Consider the following 21,778-nt stretch of genomic DNA (forward strand, 5'->3'; position numbering starts at 1 on the left):
ATTTGCCCCCCCCCCCCCCCCTCTCCTATCACCACTCACACATAGATTTTCAGGTTTTTTGTAGGCGACCACGTCACTGCCATTATTGATTCTTTCCATTATTTAGTGGTATTAGTCAGAATGAGGTGTTTAAGATCGGTCAAAATCCTGACTTCACCTATCATAAGCTGACATTGTCTGTTAGGTTATGTTGCCACGGAAACCAAAGCAGGGAAGAAATGGCAGTTGGGTAGAGATCTGTGGTTTTTGTTCTGATGGTGATAATTGGAGGGGAAGTAGACCTGAAACTGGCCTGAGGTTTTGGCTGCCTTTTTTTGCTTGCAAAAGCACGTAAACACATTGATGCACAAAAGCACAGTACCTGCACACACACAGAGGAAAGCACACATCTCCTGCTGTCCTTGTTGCAGCACTGAAGTGTGTGTCCCATTGAGAGGGTTGTGACCTAGTTTGACTGTGTAATGCTGTGTTCACTCTGAGCAGTGGAGGCATACGGCACACTGTACTGTCAGGAGGCAGAGGTTGGGAGAAGAAGAGAGGGAATGAGAGGAAATGTAGAGAAAACACACAGGTTGATCCACAGGAAAGAGCAAAGGAAACATAAAAAAGAAGACACAAGGGAAAACATAGTGGATGTAGTGGAGAGGAACAGAAGGTGTAGCAACGATGGGGGGGAAGGTAAAAAGATGAATTTGCAATGATATGTGTATGTGACTGTGAGCACATCATATGAGCGCATTGGAACTAGAGAGAGCGAGATGTGTGGAAAGAGAGGCATGTGACCAGACCGTGACCCTGCGCTACAGGGTTTCCCTGGAGGGCTTTGTTAATGTGGCACAGCTACAGCACAGCAGAGAAGCTCATTGGGCCAGCTTTTCGTCACCTGCTGTGTGTGTGTGTGTGTGGTGTGTATGCGTGTGTGTGTGGAAGGGGGAGTTCTGTGTGTGGCTGCAAGCACCACTGACTGTATACACATCCAGTATGGATGTTCTGTGTGTGTGTGTGTGTGTGTGTGTGTGTGTGTGTGTGTGTGTGTGTGTGTGTGAGTCCTCCATGTCAAGGCTGTGTGACTCTTGCAGGGCTGCTCATCCTGATCACTGTCACTTCATAATAGGGGCCTAGAGCTATCCATCTGGCCCACTGTGTGTGTGCATGCGCATATGTGCATGGGTTATTTGTTGCTATTGTGGTGCTGAAAGAAATACAGGATCATAGTTTGGGATTTGCTTCTAATTAGTAGGGAAAAACTTAAAACTGTTATTGTCCCTGCTTTTGGGTACCTTTTCATTGTACTCATATTATTTCTCTCTGTCTTTCTCCAGCTGCATCCTCCATCAGTAGTGAGTCCTCTCCAGTGTCGTCCCCAGCCACCAACCACAGCTCTCCAGTTAGCACACCCAAGAGGGGTCCCCTTGGTCCAGGGCCTGTCCTGGTTCCCCCAGCGGGTCACAGCGTGCCAAACACTCCACCTGTAGTCACTATTGCTCCAACAAAGACAAGCAACGGCTTGTGGAGGAACGAGGGCCGCCAGGTAAATTCCCATTCACACCTCACACTGACCTTAAGCCTGTTGTGTTCCTGTCTTTTAATTCCCTTTTTTCTTTCACTTGCCTCGTCTGATTGTTCCCATTTATTTTTCCTCTGCGCTTCTCACCTAGTTATTAAAGCATTCAAAGTTCTTATTCTTCAGCCCCTGACTGCATAAACATTCACACTGTCTCTCGAGGTATTAATGGATTTAGTAGCTGGCCTGTAACCCATAGTGTTGCAGTACGTACTTGACATATGTACATGTGCCATAGCTGACGGGTCTATGAATGTTTGCCTCCCTCGTAACCCCCCACCTTCCATGCGTTAAACAATGCCAGCTGCCACTGGGACATCGAGGTGACAGCCTCAACGGCAGCTAACATCTGTGCCTCTCTAGCCCTCCTCCTACTTAGCCCTCTTGGTCTTGAATGAGCCCCTCCCATGTCACCAGCCTTTAGCCTCCTAACTCCACCCCCAGCCTCACCTCCAGCCTCACCCTCTTTACTCAAGCAGTCAAGTGCGTCCTCTGCCTCGTCACCCCAACACCCACTTTCTGTTGTGTAGTGGGGGAGAGAGAGAACTGCTTGCTTTGATAAGGAGTGGATTATGGATTATGGCCTTGCTTTAAGCCTTCTTATCTCAGCTCAGGGCTAATGGTCGTGGCCAAGCGCACAGTTATGAACAGCACTCTGCAACATGCGTAAACTCTCCAAGATAGTTTGACAGTCCCCAAGAGACCCAGAGAATGGGGATAGTAAAGGGTGAATGAGTAGGGTAGTCAGCCAGCAATGCATGGTAGCATTAGGGCCATTGTCCTCTACCCAGGACAGCCCTCCTGACCCTCACCCTCTGTATTTATAGCTTTTACAAAATGAGCCTCCACAGTTCAAGGGTCAGCCAGAGATTGGAGGGGCTGAAAAGACAGCAGAGTTTACCCCGGTTTTGCTATTCCTTTAGCATAGTAAGTTTTAAACAGGAGAGGAAGACGTAAAGGGACAGAATTACCTGTGACTCTGTTCCACATGCGTGTATATTTTAAATAATCATCTGTGCATGTTTATATACTTTTCTATGTCAGTGTTGTGTGTAAGAGTTCAAGCTCGAATCAAAAAGGTGGTGTTACTGGGTTCATGGTGCCTCTAGCATCTTAGGGCCACACTTTCTAGGAATGAGGAGGTTAAGGGACTTGATGCGGACAACAGCTTGGGATGGAGGTTGGGGCCAGATCAGCGGAGATTTGTCGTGAAAGTTGGCATCATAGCATCTCCCCATTTTATGTGTAGTCGCTTCAGTGAGCACACAGACCTGTGGTCACCAAGAGCTGCAGGGCGTAAAGAACACACATACTGTACATGTCACCAAACTGTCCCTCTTAAACAAAGACGATACTGTCTGGAACTGAGACGTTACTAATCAGTGTTCAGGGAAGAAGGGCACTTTTACCGTCCTCTTTTGTCTCCCCTGTCTTCTTTCACCCTCTGAGTCTACAATTATCATAACATTTTAGGCCAAATGTTATTTTGGTTAAGCTACATGTGAATATTGTGTTATTTCATGTGAGGAATAATATGGGTAACAATGACAAAAGACAGAAATTATTTAGAAAAAAAAAACAACCGACTGATGGGAGGAGAGAGGCATACAGAGGCAGCAGTCTCTGGATCCCCTGTAAAGCATCTAAGAAAAGCTTTTCTGTTGATGTGGGTTTTATGTGCATGTCCTTCTTTTTGTGTGTTCGGACGGTTGATTAGTGTCTCTGTGGCTGAGGTATGAATATGTCTTTCAGAGGGGTGATGGCAAAGCAGTGAAGGAGGGAGGCTTGGTGCATTGGCATTTTGCTTTAATGACTGCAGGAGTCTGCTCCCGCTGCTGCCTGTAATTGCTTTTTAATTGGCAATTTGGATTCATGGCTCCATCTGAGAGGCGTAAGCGAGTGCTCTACAGAGCGCGGGGTCTCCCACCCTCACTGGGGGTTACAGGGGCCTGGCTCACACAGAGGAACATGGCTGTTAATGGATGTGTCTTTGAGTCTGAGTGCTTGTATTTGTGCTCTGTAGTGTGGATGTGGCAGGCTGCCGGTGAATAATGCGTGTTTGAGAATAGAATAGGCTGTTTTTTGGCAGGGTGAAAGGTCAAAATGGGATGGCTGGTTGGATTTGCAGGTTCCTGAGTGACTAAGGTGCCTCTCTAATGGGGATTCTATCTTGATGGTGCCCACACTTACAGGGAGACACTTTGACTATACAGTCACAACTAATGTTGGAGTGCACCCAAGAACACTCTTTTTATGCAGCTCCCAACAAAAGAGTGGTCAGACTTGCAAACAGTATCTGTTACGAGTCTTCATGTTTTAAATGGAAAATATCTACTTTTGCCCCCAACAGATATTTCATTCTATTTAAGGCTGAAGAAATCTTTTGTACATCAGTATATAGTATCACTCAGTCAGTGTCAGTGCAGTGCTACAGTGTATGAGATCTAAATCCAAAGAATACCTTTTGCTGTGTATGATTTGTGTGGGTTTTGCATGTGTTCTCTAATAAGTCTTGCTTTTTGTGCAGTACCTCTTCAGAAAGAGCATCCCTGTAACACAAAAATAACTAGTGTGAAGTGGTCTTGTATAGCAATATGTACACAATCTCTTTTACAAACCGGTTTCTACCTCAATTTTTGATGATCATCTCACATGTAACATGTGATTTTTTTCATCCTCTGATAGTATTTCTGTTCCATTCTGTAAAATTGCTGTTTAATCATTTTTTGGTAATATTTGTCTGGGAATTGCACCAGTCATTTTTATGAATATCACACAACCAAAACTTTTTATGACACAGGATACTAAACACAGGTTCAACACAGGTTCAACACACATTTGATTCATACCAACTACTGGTCACCAAACAAATATCAGATAGCCATTGTTCAACAGTTATAAATAAATTGTTGCAGATTATATTTGCCAAGCAGCCCCTTGTGTTTAGATGTTGTCCTAGTGGCGAATAGTGTGTTGTTTGGTCTATCTACAGCATTCATTTTCTAATGTTTTGAAGGAAACTTCACAAACATCATACATCGTATATCCAGATATTAACCCCTCAGCTTTAGGTAGTGTTGGACAATCAGAAAAAAAAGACTTTGAGCAAACAGAGAGTCTGGCATCTTGATTGTGATTCCAAAGCTACTATCTGATATTGACTTCTTTTGAACCTCTTTTTCCATGTGGCTGTTGACATGGGAGGGAACATCCACCTTTTCCTTTTAGGAGGTTTAAGGGGAAAAAAGTGCCTTGCTGTTTATTGAAGTGCAACAAACAACAAAGAGTGAACTGTAACATTAAACTACTGGAGATTGGGGGGGGGGGGGGGTCTAAGACACACAGTAGGATATGGGGAGTCTAAACATTAGAGGCATACAAGATTGGATGTTGGCACACCAGTGTCAGCCTGGGTCAGTGGCTGCAGAGCAGGATGTGGAGGTAATGGCTCACTAAATGGGATTTGTTTTATCAGAGGCACTAGTGAGGGAGGACAGTGCTGCTGTAAGGTCTCGCTCAAATCCCAGGGAGCTCAGAGGTTAATTTCGTAGGGCAAGAAGTGCTTTCTCCTCTCGCTCGTTTTCTTTATGGCTCTCTATCTTTCCTGCCTTTCCTCTTTCCATTTTTTCTAGTTCCCTTACCAACTTTAACTTTGAGTATCATTTTGCAGGAGATAACTGTTCTACGATTCCTGTGAAAATCCTCTGTGGCTGTATATTCCTCTATAAACAATTTCCTCGTACAGGAGATATAAGTTTCTGTTTTACAGTTGCATTGATAGGCAGGGGGAAACCAAAGCTTCAGAAAATGCACTCCCACTCCCACAGCAGGATGTCTTTGTAGCTCTGAAACGGTATATGTGCCTGCTGAGTGAGTGTGTGTGTTTGTTGTGGGATTGAATAAGTGAGACCAGGCTTGCTGCCAAAGGGAGAGAGGGAGGTGAAAGAGAAGAAGGAAGAAAGAGAAAAAGAAACAGAAGCAGAGGGATGTTGCTTTTTGGACTTTGTTGTCTTCCCTGTAGATGTTAGTGTGTAAGTTATGTGCACACACGCACGTTTCGTCAAGATCAAAGTCATCATCTCTTTAGAAGTACTGCTGCTGTACATCTACCATTACCACATCTTCATCGATCATAAGGATGACATCTCTCGTTTGCAATTAGAGTGAAAGAGTGGGGCTGTTTTTTTTTGTTTGTTTTTTTTTTCTTTGTTGTTTGCCTGCTTCCTCTATTTTACTATATATTCCCCTCAGAGACATGCTGATCCATCTATTTTTACAGGGAGGTGGTGTGTTTAAGAAAGTGGATAAAAGTGCCTGAGGTAGGAAGAGAGAGTGAGGGAGGCTGTTACACAGAAACAGACGTATTCTTCCCCCACCTCCACGCTCACAGGATGGGGCTCCATGAGCACTGACAACCATGACGGTCACAGGTCCTCACAGACAATGAGTCTCTTTCTGCATCTCTCTCTAGGCTGACTCAGGGCCTCGTGGGGCCAGCAGGGAGCGTCTGAGTGCAGAGGGGACCCTCTCCCAGGAAAAGGTTGGTCCCTCTGTCCCTGCCCACCTCCTGGGAAACCCCTATGCCTTTGGTCTCACCCCCAGTGCTGTCATGCAGGATTCACGGTTCCAGCCTCTCAAGTGAGTCACACACTGCTCTGCTCTTGTTTTTTCCAGGTTAAAAAAAATCATCTTGATTTGAAATCAGTGCATGCTCAATCATTTATGGATGTAACCCCACTGAAATAATCAGCTGCAGCAAATGTTTGTTGCATTGGTGTAAATAGACTTAGAAAAGTGGTAAGTGGTATGAATTTATGTATGTATGTTCACCAAACAATACAAACAACTCTAACTAACTGGCATTTGTCTCTTCTGCCTCCACCTATTCTCTGTCATCAAGTCTGCCCAGACAGTTGCCTAATGCAGTGCCCCCTGGTCCTGTACCAGAAGAGTACCTCCGTGGTTTCCGGCCCTATGCCACGACTGAGGAAGCCCTCCGCATGCCCTCTTTGCCCTTGGGCCTGGACCCTGCCACAGCAGCCGCAGCAGCTGCCTACTATCACCCCAGCTACCTACCCCACCCATCCTTCACACCATACAGGTAAGCCTGTCCATTAATCTGTTTTGTTGACTTGGCACTCATTTCCTTTGAGAGCAAACTGTGCAAACCAGTGCATATAACTGAACTAGGTGTTTGTGTTGCTTAGAGTCAGCAGTAAAGGCATTAGAGTATAGCTGACCTTGAATTTATGTTCCCAGAGGTAAAATATTTTGTTGATGTTCTTTATTTGTATATTTATTTCACTGGGGAAAGGTATCTGAGCTTATGAGAATTTAATCTGCACGAGTAACACAGATGACAGCAGAAAATAGAAAAAAGCAATGTAACAGTGTACAGTAACAGACAAAATAACCAAACACACACTACCAGCATGGACAAGAGGTGTTACTCAGAGTATAACTTACAACAAATACATTTTAGCACTGAGCACTGGGTTCCCTCTTTGCAACAAATTCTAGCAAAGTTTCTCAAACTGGATGAACTGAATCCTTAATGAAAGTCCTTTCACTTCAACAGACATGACCCTAAAAACCTTATTTATTTTTTTACTTCTCTTTATAATTGCCATTCATTTTTCAGAACACTTGTTTTTCACTGGACAAGAAGAGCTAATCCAGCTAACTCCTTCTTAATAAACCAGGATAAAAATTGCAGAGCATGAGCATATTTCACCTGCAGGCATAAACTATATTCACTTCTACCTTGATTTCGTGTCTCTATATTAGCTTACTAACCTGATAATGTAAAAATTCTCTGAGAAATAAACTATGATTACTGCGCTAACCATTTTTTCTATTAAACCAATTGACATCTGCTGTCAGACTGAAAACTGGGCTTGTCTGAAAATGTCCTGACCTGTTAAATCAAGGGAAATTAAAATAAATAGATACAAATCAGTATTTATTGCCAAAGGCTGCAGTAATATTTCAGTGGATAATGATCGCGCTAGTTACTGATGCAGGGATGTTCTTCATAAAACAAGAAGCACTAAACCTATTTAACAATTTTCCACAATTCATGTTTCCTTAATATTTTTTGTTTTTAATAAAGAGATGGTTTTAAACTCACAATAAAATCCTTGAGCTTTTTATATAAACAGGATGTATCCTGCTCACTAATGTTGGTTATGGAACAAGGTTTAGTTTTTAGTTTTGTTACTTGTTATAGGAGGGACAAGATTGTAATCCTACAGAAATAGATCATACAAAAACACCAGCAGCAAGATTTGCTCAAAGCAAGCAGGAGACTGCTTGCTTTGGGCTATCACACAGGCTGCGTGCCCCTGGTCTGTCAACCCAGCAAGATCAGAGGACTGCAGCACCCATCACATACTGCGCTGTAATGGATTTAATGAGGGGATGAGCAGAGGATGTCACACACATACACAAAAATACACAGCACAGTCTCTTAGCTGCTGTGCAGTGATTGAGGTTAGCTGACAGGCACTGCTGCCTTTCTGAAGGATGGAAGGCCCTGTGATGTTACTTCTCTGGGAGATGGAGGCACACAGGTTAATGAAAGTGACGCTGTACTGTCACCCAGGGAGGCTGACTCTTTGTCTTTCTCTATTTCTTTTCTTCTTTTTTTTTTATTGCAATCCTTATCTTCCAGGATGGATGACCCGTTCTGCCTCTCTGCTTTGAGGTCACCCTTCTATCCACTGCCAGCAGGGGGAGCTTTACCCCCCATCCATCCCTCTGCTGTTCATATGCACCTACCAGGGGTCCGCTACCCTGGAGACTTCACACACCCTTCACTGTCAGCACTGCAGTCTGAAAGGTAACGTCCCCTTAACTTACAACTATATGTGCACGCATATTTTCAAATTTAACATCCATCTCCTTCATGTTTCTGTCCACTTTGTTTTTTAGGCTTCAGCTGGAGGATGAGCTGCGGCAGAGAGAAAGGGAGCGTGAACGAGAGCGTGAGCGTGAAAAAGAGAGGGAGCGAGAGGCAGAGAGAGAGAAAGAACGGGAGAGGGAACGAGAGAGGGAGAGAGAGCGCGAGAAGGAGCTGGAGCGGGAGAGAGAGCGCGAGAGAGAAAGGGAGCGAGAGAGAGAACGGGAGAAGGAGAGAGAAAGAGAGAAGGAACTGGAGAGGCAGAAGGAGAGGGCACTGAGGGAGAAGGAGCTGCAGGCATCCAAGGCCATGGAGAGCCACTATCTGGCTGAGCTCCATGCCATGCGGGGGCAGGAGGACCGAACCAAGCCTGAGAGACTTACTCCTAATCGGGCTGGTATGTGTCTGTACTTAGCCTGTAGCCTCCATAAGCTACAATCATACTGCTTGTAAACACTTGTGTAAAAAAAAAAAAAAAGCTTTAAAAATAAATAGATTAATCCATGAGTTGATGTTTTGATTGACAGCCCACTCTGGGTTTTCAGCTTCTAAAATGAAATTACTTCTTACATTTTCTACATTTAAAGTAAAATAATAAATAGTTGCAGCTCTAACATAAAATGTTCCAAACATGTGACCTCTGCAGATAAAACCAAAGAGCCTGCCCTTCCTGCTCCCAAACCTGTCCCGCCAGGACTCCACTCTTCAATGGTCCAATCACATCATCCCATCCCTGGCCTCTACCTCACGGGCACTGTGGGGGCAGGGCTTCCAGCTTCAATAGTTGCTCAGAGGGCCAATGAGGAGGAGAGGTGGTTGGCGAGACAACGCAAGCTGCGCCAGGAGAAAGAGGATCGTCAGTACCAGGTGTCTGAATTCCGCCAGCAGGTTCTGGAGCAGCATCTGGACTTGGGTCGGCCACCTGACGCACCAGATCTTAAAACTGACTCACACAGGTGAGAGAGCACTTACTGAAGTCCACCCAACATGTGCAGATATTTCACTAGCCATTGAAGTGTTTATTTTCAGATAACTCAGTGATTGCAGAGTTGTTTTTCCCATGTTATCTGATAGAGACAAGCAGTTCTGGGACCTCTGTGACACCACATTGCATGCAAGCTTCCAGTGCACACACTATTTTGGGGTGTTTGGCTGTCTGTCTCAGCTAGCCTGATAGGGACAGTTGTGCTTGTGTTTTGACGCCTCAGAAGCTGGCAGGCTTTAGAAGTTTGTTTTCAGGGAGGACTGGAAAAAGATAAACCCTGTCAGAAGCATCACATCTACTCTATTTCTGTCCATGCTACCTTCCAGGCCTGACATGTAGGCAAACGGGCAGCTATGTTTAGGTGTTGATGTAGTGTGTAAAGCAGGGTCCTGATGATTGCTGTTTCATGTGTAGTGGGTAGGGGGCTTCAAACAGCCAGTGAGTGGGATGGTTACAATACACAAAGGCTAATTCTCAGCTAATCCTCTAAACCTTGCACAGTGTAAGCCCCTTACTTACCCTCCTTTGTTACTGTGCCTGTGTTTGTGTTGTATGTAATTCAGAAGTGAGGTTGTGGTTAATGCTCAACTGGTAGGACAGGAGAGATAAACGCATCTGCTATCGGTAACCCTACAGTATAATCACAGAATCACAGCTCACAGGCTGCAGATTGCAGATAACACACATTTACTTGCACTCACTCACACACACACAGACGCACAGACACACACACCAAAATGCAAACACAAACTGGGAAGCATAGATAATTTGACCGGTCATGCAGTGTGCACTCCTGCCAGGTTTGATTTGGAAAGATTTGGAAAGACGATCGAGCCAGTGTCCATCAACCATCTGCCTCACCGTTGCAGATTTTTTTTCCCCCTACCACTAAATCTCTATTGCTTTTCAAGTCTCTTGTTTTCCAGAAATTCCCTCTACACATATATTCTCCTCTGTCTTATCATTAGGTGTGATTCCCTTTCTAACTATTCCTCACTCTCCCCTGCTCGTCTTTTTCTTCTCTCCCTGCCTGTCTGTCATTTCTCCTGGCCTCTTCCTCAGTAGACTACCATCTGAGTGTGTGTGTGTGTGTGTGTATGCACATTCATGCCGTACTACAAGGGCCAAAAACAGGCCTGTGTATCTGGTGCACAGTGTGTGCCACGGCCACATCCACACTCTGCTCTGGGCGACTCTGCCTGGGCTTGATAACACCGCTTTGCACAGACACACAAACCCACAGACATACTGACAGGGATGAAGGGAAAAAGGCAAGGCATGTGTGACTGGAAAACACTCCTCTCTCTTTTCTCAATTTAAGAGAAGATATAGGCTGTGTATCGTGATATACATATCATAACACATAACCCCGTTTCATTGTGTCTCTACAGATCCATACCAAACCACCATGAACCAGCAAGCCGGGACCTCCACCCTCATTTAGGTGCCCCTCCGCCCCTCATATCTCCCAAACCTCCACAGCCACCGCGTGAACACCACCCTCCACCTCCCACCACCCTGTGGAACCCTGTATCTCTTATAGAAACAGCCTCAGAGTCCAGACGTAACCATGAGCCCTCGGGGGTGGGACACTATGAGCTCAATCGCCCGCCCCCAGGGCCCTCCAAATATGAGGATGGAACCCGAAGGAGAGATGGGGGAGTAATGGAGAAGTACCCCCCACTAAGAGGTCCTCCAGGCCTGCCAGAGCCAAGCACATTCCTCGCTGATCTGGAGAAATCCACTCAGTCCTTCTTCAACCAGCAGAGGGCGTCGCTGTCTCTGTCCAGCCAGTATGAACTAGAGGGAGCTTTGAAAAGCAATGCTGGACTTAAGAACAGCCAGGGACACCCAGGGCACAGTAGACATGGACAGGGGCTAGGAATGATCACAGGGTCAGGGATAGGACAGGTATCCACACTGGCGATGGGTCCGGACACGAAGCTGATCTATGATGAATTTCTGCAGCAGCACCGCCGGCCTGTCAGCAAGCTGGACCTGGAGGAGAAGAGGCGCAGGGAGGCCAGGGAGAAAGGTACTCATCACAGGAATACTGTTGCACCCGATAAGCTACAGTACACACTCAGACATGATTTATGTAACAAAAAAACTAAATATTTTAAAGAGTTTCAGTAGTGACATCTGTGTCTCCTGCAGGTTACTACTATGATCTGGATGATTCATATGATGAGAGTGATGAAGAGGAGGTGAGAGCCCATCTCAGGAGAGTAGCAGAGCAGCCTCCACTCAAACTGGATGACTCCACAGAGGTAAAATACCTGCACAACACATGGGCTTCTCGTGGGTTCCACACTGATGATGATAAACAGTAAGATGACGTTTTCTTCTCATGTCTAAACAGAAACTGGACTTTCTGGGAGTGTTTGCCCTCACCACAGTAGGCCGGCGGGATGAGCTGGTACAGCAAAAGAGAAGGAAGAGGAGAAGGATGCTCAGGGAGCGCAGCCCTTCCCCACCTGCCTCGCAATCAAAACGTACTCCTCCCCCTCCTCAACTCAGCACACGCTTCACCCCAGAGGAGATGGACCGAGCACCAGAGCTGGAGGATAAGAAGCGCTTCCTCACCATGTTCAGACTGTCTCATGTCACTGTGCAGCAGAGGAGAGGTAAGGGATGGAACAAGGATTCTCTTCCACATCATTTACTTAGTCACCTGGTAAATACTGGATATATGGGTGACTAACAATTACTCTAAATATAGGTCTTTAGTGTTGCTTACCAAACGTTTTGCTTAATTATGTTTCAAGAACACATGAATAAGTGGAAGACTTAACTGTGCGTAACAATGCCTTTTAGCTATTCTTAATTACACAAACCGCGGCTCTCTCGTTTAAGTAAAAAATTGGAGTTCCCAGAAAGCCAGCTCAATCAGCGTTCTTCAGCAAGCTAGTTAGAAACCACTACACAGCAGAACTAACCAAGTGCCCTTTACATGCCATATATAATGGATGGAATATCCATTATCCATATCGTGTCTCTTCTCTTTGACATCTCACTTCAGCAGAAAAAAGTAGACTGATTTAGCTGTTAAAAAGTAGTAGTCAGTCTCAGTCAGCTCTACAGCTCGCTGACACTTCACTTTGGCTCAGCTTTACCTGCTTTACATGCACTGTGTTCTCATTAACATGTTGACTCAAGCCCTGAAGCAAATTATAAAGTAAAGAGGTCAAACAGTCATGTGAAACCTGAACCCCTAAATGATATGCAGCATATTAAATAATGTATGCATAATGTAACGCTTTATCTTACCCCAGTTATAAAGGTGGACTTTCTTCGTATATGCTTGCAGTCCCCCCCCCCCCCCCCCCCCACACACACACACACACACACACACACGCACTGGCTTTCTGGGAACATAGATTTACACATACTGACAAGAAACTGACAGTGGCAGAGGTGGGCTTACAGTGACCCCTAGTCTAATTCTCTCGATTTACTGTTTGCAGTCTTTACACATTACTCACACACACATACACACAGCTGGGAGAAATAGGTGAATAAGATGCACACAGACGGGGCTAGTGCTACAGAGATTTTCATGTTACATATATATATATTTTTTTCTGTGTCTTAGATAATGAAAGGGTGGTGGAGCTGCTTCAGGCCATTAAAGAAAAGAGCATCACCTTGGATACCATCAGACATGCCTCTCATCCGCTGTGTAAGAGCCCTCCAGCGCAGAGCTCTGGTGAGATACATGCTAATGAACATAAACATACACACTTTCTCTTCCCTGAATTATTAGACTAGAGTGGTGTTTATGTATTTGTATAATTTATAAAGATGGTAGATGAATCTAAAGTAGCTACGAATTCTAACTGCAGTGAAGTTGTAGATCTTAACCTCATTGTGACTAACACATGTTCAAATGTTTTGCAGATGCTGCATTTTCTCAGCCTTCCTCTGAATCAGAGGAACACCACGCTGTCCGACCACATAGCCCCTCCTCACATTGCCCAGCATCCCCCAATGGCCATCCAAAACCCCTCGGGGACACATTAAGACCAAAGGAACCCCCCTCTCCAGCTGTCTACCCAGACAAGGCCCGGGGGCCCAGTGAGGGACCTATCTCTAAGAGGAGCTCCAGCCTACTGAACAGCTTGCGGCCCCCACTCCCCCTGCAGGCTAAAGAGGGCCTTCACAGCATCAATGGACGCACCAAACCCTGGGACAGCTTCACCCCAGAGGAATTTGCTCAGCAGTTCCATGAATCTGTGCTTCAGTCCACTCAAAAAGCTCTGCAGAAACACAAAGGTAAGTAGCACAAACCACAGTGTGGTAACGTAAAGTACAATAGTGACAAGATAGACGGTGAGGCTTTTCAGCTTTACCCAACCAACAGGTTCACCAGGACCTGACACTGTTACTTCATATGTGAGAAAACGGTGAAAAATATCAAATTTACTTCTGAAAACCTGCTTTATTTCCAACAATACCTGAGTGCCTGACATTATGTTTTTAGGTCGTACCTAACTTGCATTGAATTAATTCCTTTTAGGCTTTAATTAATGATCATTCAGTTTTAGCTTATCTTTGCTGTTTGTGTTTTGTTTTAGATACATAATACTAAAAAACTGTGGAAAAATGCCATCATAGTTTCCCCAATGACTTATCTAACCAAATTTTAGAACATTCAAATTACAGTTGTATGAAAAAGGGAAAATAAAACATTAAATACTTTCAAATTAATAAGAATCATTGACAGTCCTTTCTGTTCTTCCATGTTTGTCCTCCAGGTGGAGCTGCAGGCACGTCAGAGTCGTCCCACCTCCAGGAGTCGTCGGTTCACTACAACATTCCAGAGCTTCAGAGCGCCCCTGGCCGACCGCCGCAGCCACATTCGCAGTCTCACTCGAACGCACATTCATTTCCCCATCCGTACTCACACTCTCACCCCCAGCCCAACGGGCAGCACTTCTCTGTACCCCAACCGCGGGAGGCCTCAGGGACGAGGGAGGACCAGTCTGGTCCAGAGGAATCTGAGGAGGAAGAGGAGGAGGAAGAAGAGGAGGCTCCTGCTTCCAAATGGCAGGGGATTGAATCTATATTTGAAGCTTATCAGGAATATGTTGAAGGTAAGCAGCCACATGGAACATGTTAGTTTCAAAGCTGTTACTTCTATCGATCACATCACGTTCTATAATTTATTAAGACGCTTTTATCCAAAGCGACTTAGAAGAGGTCCAAGGAAAAGTGAGGTCTTGACTACGGATCACTACTGGAGGATGATAATATAAGTTGATGAGACAGTTCAAATATAAAACATTTGAACAATTAGGGACTAATGTACATGCATATAAATGATAAAACTGAACTCCTAAAAGATCATACAATATATAAAGTACAATTAAAGACTGAAGATCTTAACGCTGTTGTAGTGTTGTCTTGCCATCAGAGGGCAGTATTCATCTTCCCTTGCAAATAAATTACTTGACCTCCAGCCTTGTTGTTATAGTTTTGTCTAACTATGTCTGTTTTTTCCCTTTCTCCATATTTTATCTGTTGCCATCGTCTTCTAGAGCAAAGTTTGGAACGACAAGTGTTGCAGAGCCAGTGTCGAAGACTAGAAGCTCAGAACTACAACCTCAGTCTGACTGCTGAGCAGCTGTCTCACACCATGGGGGTAAGACACATGCACAAACACACATACATACACACACACACACACTAAGTAACAATCACTGGGTGGCATGATGTAATTTCATCCACCCCCACACATTAATTTTCCATCTCCCAACATGTTTTTTTTAACCATGCTTCATAATAGTTAAAATACAATAAGTGGTCTCAGAGGCAGATGAACGACGTCATGACAGTTTTCCAGGGACTGGTTCTTAAATTCACTGATAGTTTCATAAACCTTAATAAGAGGTGCTGGGGTGGAGTCGCATGTTTCTAGTTTTCACCTTTATAGCCCTGGAGCTAGATATCTCACACAGCCCAGGACATGAGCAGTTCTTTATTACTTCTAATTTCTAATGTCTGTCTTTTTGTGCAGGAGCTGATGTCACAGAGACAGAAGCTGGCAGTGGAACGGGAGAAGTTACAAGCAGAACTGGAGCACTTCAGGAAGTGTTTGACGCTGCCGCAGACACACTGGCCGAGAGGCGGCCATTACAAGGGCTACCCTCCCAGGTGACCCTAACAACTTGACCTGATGGCCCCTAGGCCCTGGCCACTTCCCCTTTCAGACTGACACCCAGAGTTTATTTTTCATGGCCTGGTCCACATGGCTCCATGGAGGAGAATATGGCTGGCTAGATAAGATAAATTAATGAATGGATATATGAACGCACAGAGGGCAGGACCATTCAGTGAAGGACAGGCAGTCTTTGGATTGTGGCCAGCCAGAGACTGTGCCACAAGCCACTAACATGTGCCAATGTAGCCAACCTTGAAATCAGCAAGAAAACGGGGCAGGAGTACCTGAAGATCAACACAAAAACACGCGCGCGCCTGCTTTTCACACATTCTTCAGTTCCTGCTGCTCTTTTGTTCAGTCCCTGCGTCCCTCTCTGCCACAGCTACACAGACAATCCTGCCAATGAGGGAGCAGCTACCCCAGGAGGGGTGTCATCAAGAAACTTGAATGCTCCAAATCTCCAAACATAGCTTCTGGCCAATCGGGACTAATGTTATCACAGAGGCCACGGGAGCTTTTGACCTGGAAATGCACTTAAGAATAAAAGCTGAAGAACTACCTGGTGGTACTGTGTTACAACAAAGAACTGTTCAGATTAGGGAAGAACTTAGAAAATGCACATTTTTGGAAAGAATTAAGGAAATGTTTTATTTCGAAATAGAAAATTTGAGAATAAGAATTTTAAAAGGTGCTTCAGCCTTGTATTGTACATAATATGAAGACTTAAAAGAATTTTGTATGTTTTTATTACTTTAATCATTGTTCTTTTAAAAGAAAAAGCCTGCCATTTTTATATGCTTATGCTTTTTGGGTTGGAAAAGAAAGCCTTGCTTTTAGTGTTTGTACTGCTGCTGGCCAGAACAGCTCATTTTGAGACATGAAACAGAGTGAGAGTAAACAGGACAGTCCTCTTACTCTCGCCTGGCACTGCGCAGCTAAGACCCAGCCACAGCCACACCTCATCTGGCCTCTGAGCTCAGCAAAGCTCACTCAGAGGTCGTGAGACATGACTCTTGCCCTCTCACCCCCCTTCACAGCTACATGTGTCTGTTTTATTGCCCATTTCAGCAACTCTTCTGCTTCACTGCTGCTGGCGTGACTAGGTAGCTTGTGATATTCTCATACAGGAAACAGCTGAGATCCACAGTGACATATTTTCTTTTTGGTAACTTGACTTGATTATTTTGAAGACATGAAGAGTCTCTTAAGCAGTCCGTGAATCAAACAGATTCTTGATACTACATCTTAAAATTGGACCTTCACTTCACTTTGTATGACATTATAGAACATTGGACTCAAACAGTGCAACGGTCTGTGTAATGTTACGCCTTATACGATGAAGCCCTTATTAGCAGCCATGAGAGGAACATTGTGCCAAAGTGAAAAACAAATGTTAGCGTTTTTGATTAACTTTAATTTGAGTTGCAATTAGGTAGCCAAACAGTCAACCCAGAATGGCATCTTCTATGTCCTTCCTCCATTTACTCCTATCATCATGCCAACATGTTATAATTAGACTGGAAATCACACTAGATCACAAGAGTCAGTCCAACCTGGCTATTTTCTAGTGCATATAACAAATCCGAACGGTTTGCTTTACCTGGCCTCATACCTGTTTACGACCGCTGTCTGTCCTTCATCCCATTTTCCACCAACTGTCTACCCTGTAACTCGTGTTGCCCCAGCCCGATGGTTGTACTGTATGTCAAATTGGAAACCCCAAAGGCAATCTATGTAGTGTGTAGTTTGTCATTTGGAAATAAAATGTTAGTTGGTGTGAGAACAGTGAGAGATTTCACTATTTCAAACAAAACAGAATTTAAAAAATGTTCAGAAGGATAATTTATATAAGAACTAAAGACTGAAGCACAACTACCCCGTACATACAGTATATAACTTACAAGTGCCTCAAGAATTTGGGAGCATATGAATGAGTTGCAGTCCAAATGATGGACATTCTACACGTAACATAGCGATCAGGGACTTTACATTTTACAAATGTACAGTGTGTGTCTCACACCTTTCAAATAACTCAAGACACAGAATCCCTTTATCCAAAAGCATCTCCAGGACTCAATTTAATCACAAAACCTTTTTTTTTTTTTTTTTAATAAATGAGGCCTAAGTCAGTCCAGAGGATCAGAGGGACACAGTGTACTTTCTTTTACAGAGCAGAAGAGAGCCAAGAGCGCAGCCTATCATTTAATGAGGGAGCTGAGCCAATGAGCTGGGGAGGAAGGTGCAGTACAGTGAGCCCACTTGGCCAGCCTCCCCGTGTCTCCAACCCACGCACGCCCATGCAATAGCCCCATTACTCAGTGGAGGATGTCTAGATGCTGTGAAATCCTGTTTTTAAAATGTACTTGTTTGAATTCATTGTAATGTAATATATTCTTTGTTGAATGTAGTAATTAGGTATTTATGAATATATGGCTGTGATTTCAGACAAAAAAGAAAATAAAATATTTCAAAAATGTTAAATATTAACCTTTGTCTGTTAATTAATGGGTACTAGTAAATAGGCAGGGAATCATTACAATTTTAACTTGTCACTACCTTGTTTAGATCTTCCGTCCTCCTCCAAATTTATACATTTTAGGTTTTAGAAATAGTTCTGTTGTCAGAAGTGTACACACGCTCATGGAGCTGAATGTCACAGTAATATTAGGCTTTAAATTATTTCTCTGACCCGTTTCCTTTTGCTCAGAATTATTGTACAACACACATTTTAATAAAAGAAACCAAGAATTTGGTGCACAGGGTTTTTAATTCATGTTGGGTTTTCTGAAATCAGTCAAAAATATACATATACCCATTTTAATTCTGTGGTGGTGCTGTTACTTCCAAAATGACTTATTTTTCCCAAGTTTTTGTTACTGATCCTGATTGGCTACTTTCTCTGAACTGACACACAGGATAATGGGAAAGTCTGAAGATCTCAGTGAGGATGTGAGAAACACAATAGAGGAGGAAGGAGGACCACCTCTCAACTATCAGCTAGACAATTCAAACGTATTTAACCATCAATTCGGGTTGTAGTATGGAAAAGGCAGGATAACATTAAGCCATTCTGATCTCGGAAAATATTGGAAATTTGAGGACTGCTTAAAAGTCACATCTGTGCCAGAAAACGAATTTCATTCAACTCTAGCAATTCTGCAAAGAAAGCAGAAGGTCAACTATCCAACCACATACTGTAGTTAGATATTTTAATATCCTGCCAGAAGCCTGCTGATGAAACCAATAGATAAAACCTGCTAAATGGACATTCAACTAAATATTAAGCTCTCTGTATATTTTAACAGTTTGTTGATTTTAGAAAACCCAACACTGAATTAAAGCTGTGCAACGTTTTTGTCTCCATGGACAAAAAAAAGATCAGCATGGCACTCATGTCAATGAGTGTACGTCAGCATGGTTTTATACACTAATATTCAAAATGTATTAAAGGATTGTAGGGAAAATAAAAGTAAACCCATTTACCTTTAACATACACAGAAACATTTATTTTCTTACATATTGAAACATACAAAAATGGTGGTTTTGTCCTGACTGAATTTAAATATGAACTTATTTCAAACAACACATTTGTATAAAGCTTATGCGTTTTTAAATATGTACAAATGAATGTCTCACTGCAAAGATGTGTAGTCCCATAAAAAGGCTCAGTAAAATTATTCTGCTTTCCCGAGCTTCTGAGAACAATGTCTTTTCAGTATTTAGGGGCCTGTTCTGCAAGTACACGCCTCAGTCCAATACTTCCCCAAAGTCTACATCCAAACCTGTTCAGCAGGCCTCGTTCGTGTGAATCAATAGTCCATGAACTGTCCTTTACTGGAACCAGGCTGCAGATTGGTACGAAGTTTGTACATGCAGTTGAGTGAGTCGAGGAGGAATGCACGTATGGTGTTGATCTCCATCAGAGTGAGGTTGTCAAGCTACAGACGAAAGGAGCAGAGTCAGATGGGAGACGCGTTTAGTTTTTGACAAGCAAACGAGTGAAAGTGAATCTGTTCTGTGGTGAATGCTGGTGCTTCACATCTGACTTTTCAACACAGCTTCCGATTAGAGAAAATAAAAATATAAGCTGTTCACATTTCTCTAGCAAATGGTAATCACTGATTAATCAGTTAAATATTTTTGTAAAATAAAAAAATATACTAATATATTTCTATAATATGTTAGAAAACAATGAAAAATTCCCATGACTGGTTTCAATATTTATGTAATATTTACAGTCACCGTGGCGTAAGAAACCATCCATGTCTGAGGGGCTAGAAATAATGGATTACAGGATTTTGTTTAAACATGGTCAGTCAACTAATCAATGGGTTATTATGATGATCAGTTTTACCTTGGCATGAGCCTCCTGCTGACTGATGAAGCTGTCTGCAGAGAGGCGGAGTTTGGCAATCCGTGTGTCCCAGATGTCTTTGACCAGTGTTCGGATCTCATCTGCTTTAGGAATGTTGTCAGATGCGCTACAGAAAGACACAGGTCGAGTAAGTGTCACGCGATAAGGAGCTTTTTCACAGTGTGTTTGATTACTTCACCTGCCATCAGGACAATAAGAGAGAAGGCCTCATTTCTGAAAGGAGTTGATTTCACTCACTGGTTAAGTAGCAGCTTGGTCAGCTCCATGTAATAAGGACTGGGAGCAGGTGTAAAGGTTTCCTCCTTCCTCTCGAGCTCGCGCATCTCCTCCAGTTTATCTGCACATTGTGAACAGTAATGTACACAAACATTACCTGAACAACTCAAGTGCCAGACGATGGAAATGAATGGGTGTTGTGCCGCTTCATGGCTGTGTAGCACTGTGTATTCTGAATCCTGTTAACCAGTTTGTGAATCTTACCAACATCCATCCACTCTGGAGGAACAATTCTGCACTTCTGTCTCTGTTTGAGGTTAAGAGCCAGCCACACGGGGACATCCACCTGCAGTCCGGGGTTGAAGGGACCCAGGTCGCCCTGAGAAACACAAGTACACAAACCTTCCTTTAGTGCAGCTCGCACACGGAAGCAGAGTCCATTTCATTTACATACTGAGTCCAACCTTGGCAGTGATGGGTGGATGACATGTGGAGACACGGACAGATAACCTGTCTCTATCCATCACATGGAGAGGTTTGGGATATGCTACCATTAGCTAACTGCTGAGCTAACGTGGCTAACGAGTTGTCGATACCTGATCTACAACCACGACTGAAAACACAGCTGATTTAACTACTTACCCCGATCAAGTAGATCTTGTCTAAGCTGAAATTAGGTATTATCTTCACCATCTCTTTCTCGGACAGGAACTCGACCTCGGACGGATCCATCGCTGTTTTTTTTTATCGTGTTTCTTCAAACTTCACATTCACACCACAAACGTTTCCCGCGCTCCAGGCTGCGTGGATCTACAAAGTCTTCAAGGATAAGACGGTTTCGTCACCAGCAGGCTTTACTGTAATATGGAAAAATGAGCACCGCGTACCGTCCTCTACGACTTATTTCAGTACATGTAAACTCCACGTCTGGTGAATGTTTATCTTTATCAAATGTGACGTTTATGGACTGTATACTGGCGGGTCTGGAAAATGGCGGATATGACGACATTGTCTACACCTTAACGTTTTGTTTTGTTAGATCCCGGAAGAAGTGGGTCATGTGACGAATCAACCAACAGTCGCAGTTAAAGTCCACTAGGTGGCAGTGTTCACCAGGTGTTACAGGGCAGGTAAATACACAGCAGGTTGTACTAATAGTACTAACAGTACTAATAGTACTAATAGTACTAACAGTACTAACAGTATCCTACATCAAACTGTTTTTGTACACACTTTTGTATCGATAGATAAATATAATAATCATGTAAAAGTGAAATTGTCTTTAATGTAACTTGTAACTATACTGATACATCAACTGTGTGTAGTTTAATACAAAGTAAACGGAATTACAGTTTAGTAGAAAGTAGTATATAAAGGACAATGATATTAATACTTCAAATGTTCTATAATTAATGGATGATTAACAGTCCACTTGTGATCAGCATCATGACTTTTTTTGTTACTGTAAATGTGTACATGTACACTGCCCATGCCCAATACAAAAACGTATTCATGTCTGGAGTTGCATTTATTTTTCCCTAAGATCTTGTTTTGATGATGGGAGAGTCTTAACG

The 21,778-nt window shown here is 43.5% G+C and overlaps 2 protein-coding genes across 2 annotated transcripts in view; one reads left to right on the top strand and one right to left on the bottom strand.

Annotated features, from left to right (window-relative positions):
* The window catches only part of gse1 (Gse1 coiled-coil protein), a 153,187-nt gene extending 135,467 nt beyond the window's left edge, over positions 1-17,720 (top strand). Inside the window, exons 4-17 of the mRNA XM_026377558.1 lie at positions 1,323-1,531; positions 6,036-6,202; positions 6,465-6,665; positions 8,238-8,405; positions 8,498-8,862; positions 9,112-9,421; positions 10,842-11,485; positions 11,608-11,720; positions 11,813-12,077; positions 13,046-13,159; positions 13,351-13,725; positions 14,208-14,546; positions 14,991-15,094; positions 15,470-17,720. Of these exons, the coding sequence (XP_026233343.1) occupies positions 1,323-1,531; positions 6,036-6,202; positions 6,465-6,665; positions 8,238-8,405; positions 8,498-8,862; positions 9,112-9,421; positions 10,842-11,485; positions 11,608-11,720; positions 11,813-12,077; positions 13,046-13,159; positions 13,351-13,725; positions 14,208-14,546; positions 14,991-15,094; positions 15,470-15,610 (3,515 nt within the window). The 3' untranslated portion in view covers positions 15,611-17,720. The remainder of the gene's footprint in view (positions 1-1,322; positions 1,532-6,035; positions 6,203-6,464; positions 6,666-8,237; positions 8,406-8,497; positions 8,863-9,111; positions 9,422-10,841; positions 11,486-11,607; positions 11,721-11,812; positions 12,078-13,045; positions 13,160-13,350; positions 13,726-14,207; positions 14,547-14,990; positions 15,095-15,469) is intronic.
* A 475-nt stretch (positions 17,721-18,195) lies between these two features.
* Positions 18,196-21,180, bottom strand: gins2 (GINS complex subunit 2). Its single transcript, XM_026377559.1, has 5 exons — positions 20,847-21,180; positions 20,469-20,583; positions 20,226-20,325; positions 19,968-20,094; positions 18,196-19,551 (listed from the first exon to the last, which is right to left on the bottom strand). Exons 1-5 carry the CDS (start codon positions 20,934-20,936, stop codon positions 19,423-19,425), a joined length of 561 nt encoding a protein of 186 aa, XP_026233344.1. The 5' UTR covers positions 20,937-21,180; the 3' UTR covers positions 18,196-19,422.
* Positions 21,181-21,778: the final 598 nt, after the last annotated feature.

The sequence above is a fragment of the Anabas testudineus genome, chromosome 3 (genome assembly GCF_900324465.2).
Source record: "Anabas testudineus chromosome 3, fAnaTes1.2, whole genome shotgun sequence".
Classification (NCBI taxonomy): domain Eukaryota; kingdom Metazoa; phylum Chordata; class Actinopteri; order Anabantiformes; family Anabantidae; genus Anabas; species Anabas testudineus.